The 269-nt window shown below is 75.8% G+C and overlaps 1 protein-coding gene across 1 annotated transcript in view; it reads left to right on the top strand.

Annotated features, from left to right (window-relative positions):
* Positions 1-6: 6 nt before the first annotated feature.
* REXO2 (RNA exonuclease 2) overlaps positions 7-269 on the top strand; it is a 13,441-nt gene continuing 13,178 nt past the window's right edge. The window contains exon 1 of the mRNA XM_019511823.1: positions 7-99. Within this exon, the coding sequence (XP_019367368.1) occupies positions 34-99 (66 nt within the window). The 5' untranslated portion in view covers positions 7-33. The remainder of the gene's footprint in view (positions 100-269) is intronic.

Here is a 269-nt window from a genome sequence, read left to right as displayed (position 1 = left end):
GGCGGGTGGCTGCGGGGGGTGGCGCGGGCGGCCATGGCGGAGGGCGGCGGCGGCGGCGGCGCGGGCATGGGGCACAGGATGGTCTGGGTGGACCTGGAGGTGAGCGGGGGTGCTTGGGTGTGCGCGGGCGGAAGGTTCCGGGTGAGGCTGGGGTGCACCAGGCACCGCCATTGCCTTCCTGCGGGCAGGGCCCCGTCCACACTCGCGGGGGCGTGACGCCGGGCCCCGTCCACACTTGCAGCAGTGTGATGCCAGGCCCCGTCCAGAGT

This window comes from Gavialis gangeticus, unplaced genomic scaffold (genome assembly GCF_001723915.1).
Source record: "Gavialis gangeticus isolate Ggan-Ray unplaced genomic scaffold, GavGan_comp1, whole genome shotgun sequence".
NCBI classification, from domain to species: domain Eukaryota; kingdom Metazoa; phylum Chordata; order Crocodylia; family Gavialidae; genus Gavialis; species Gavialis gangeticus.
The sequence above is the reverse complement of the archived record's forward strand: the minus strand, read 5'-3'. Positions and strand labels throughout refer to the sequence as shown.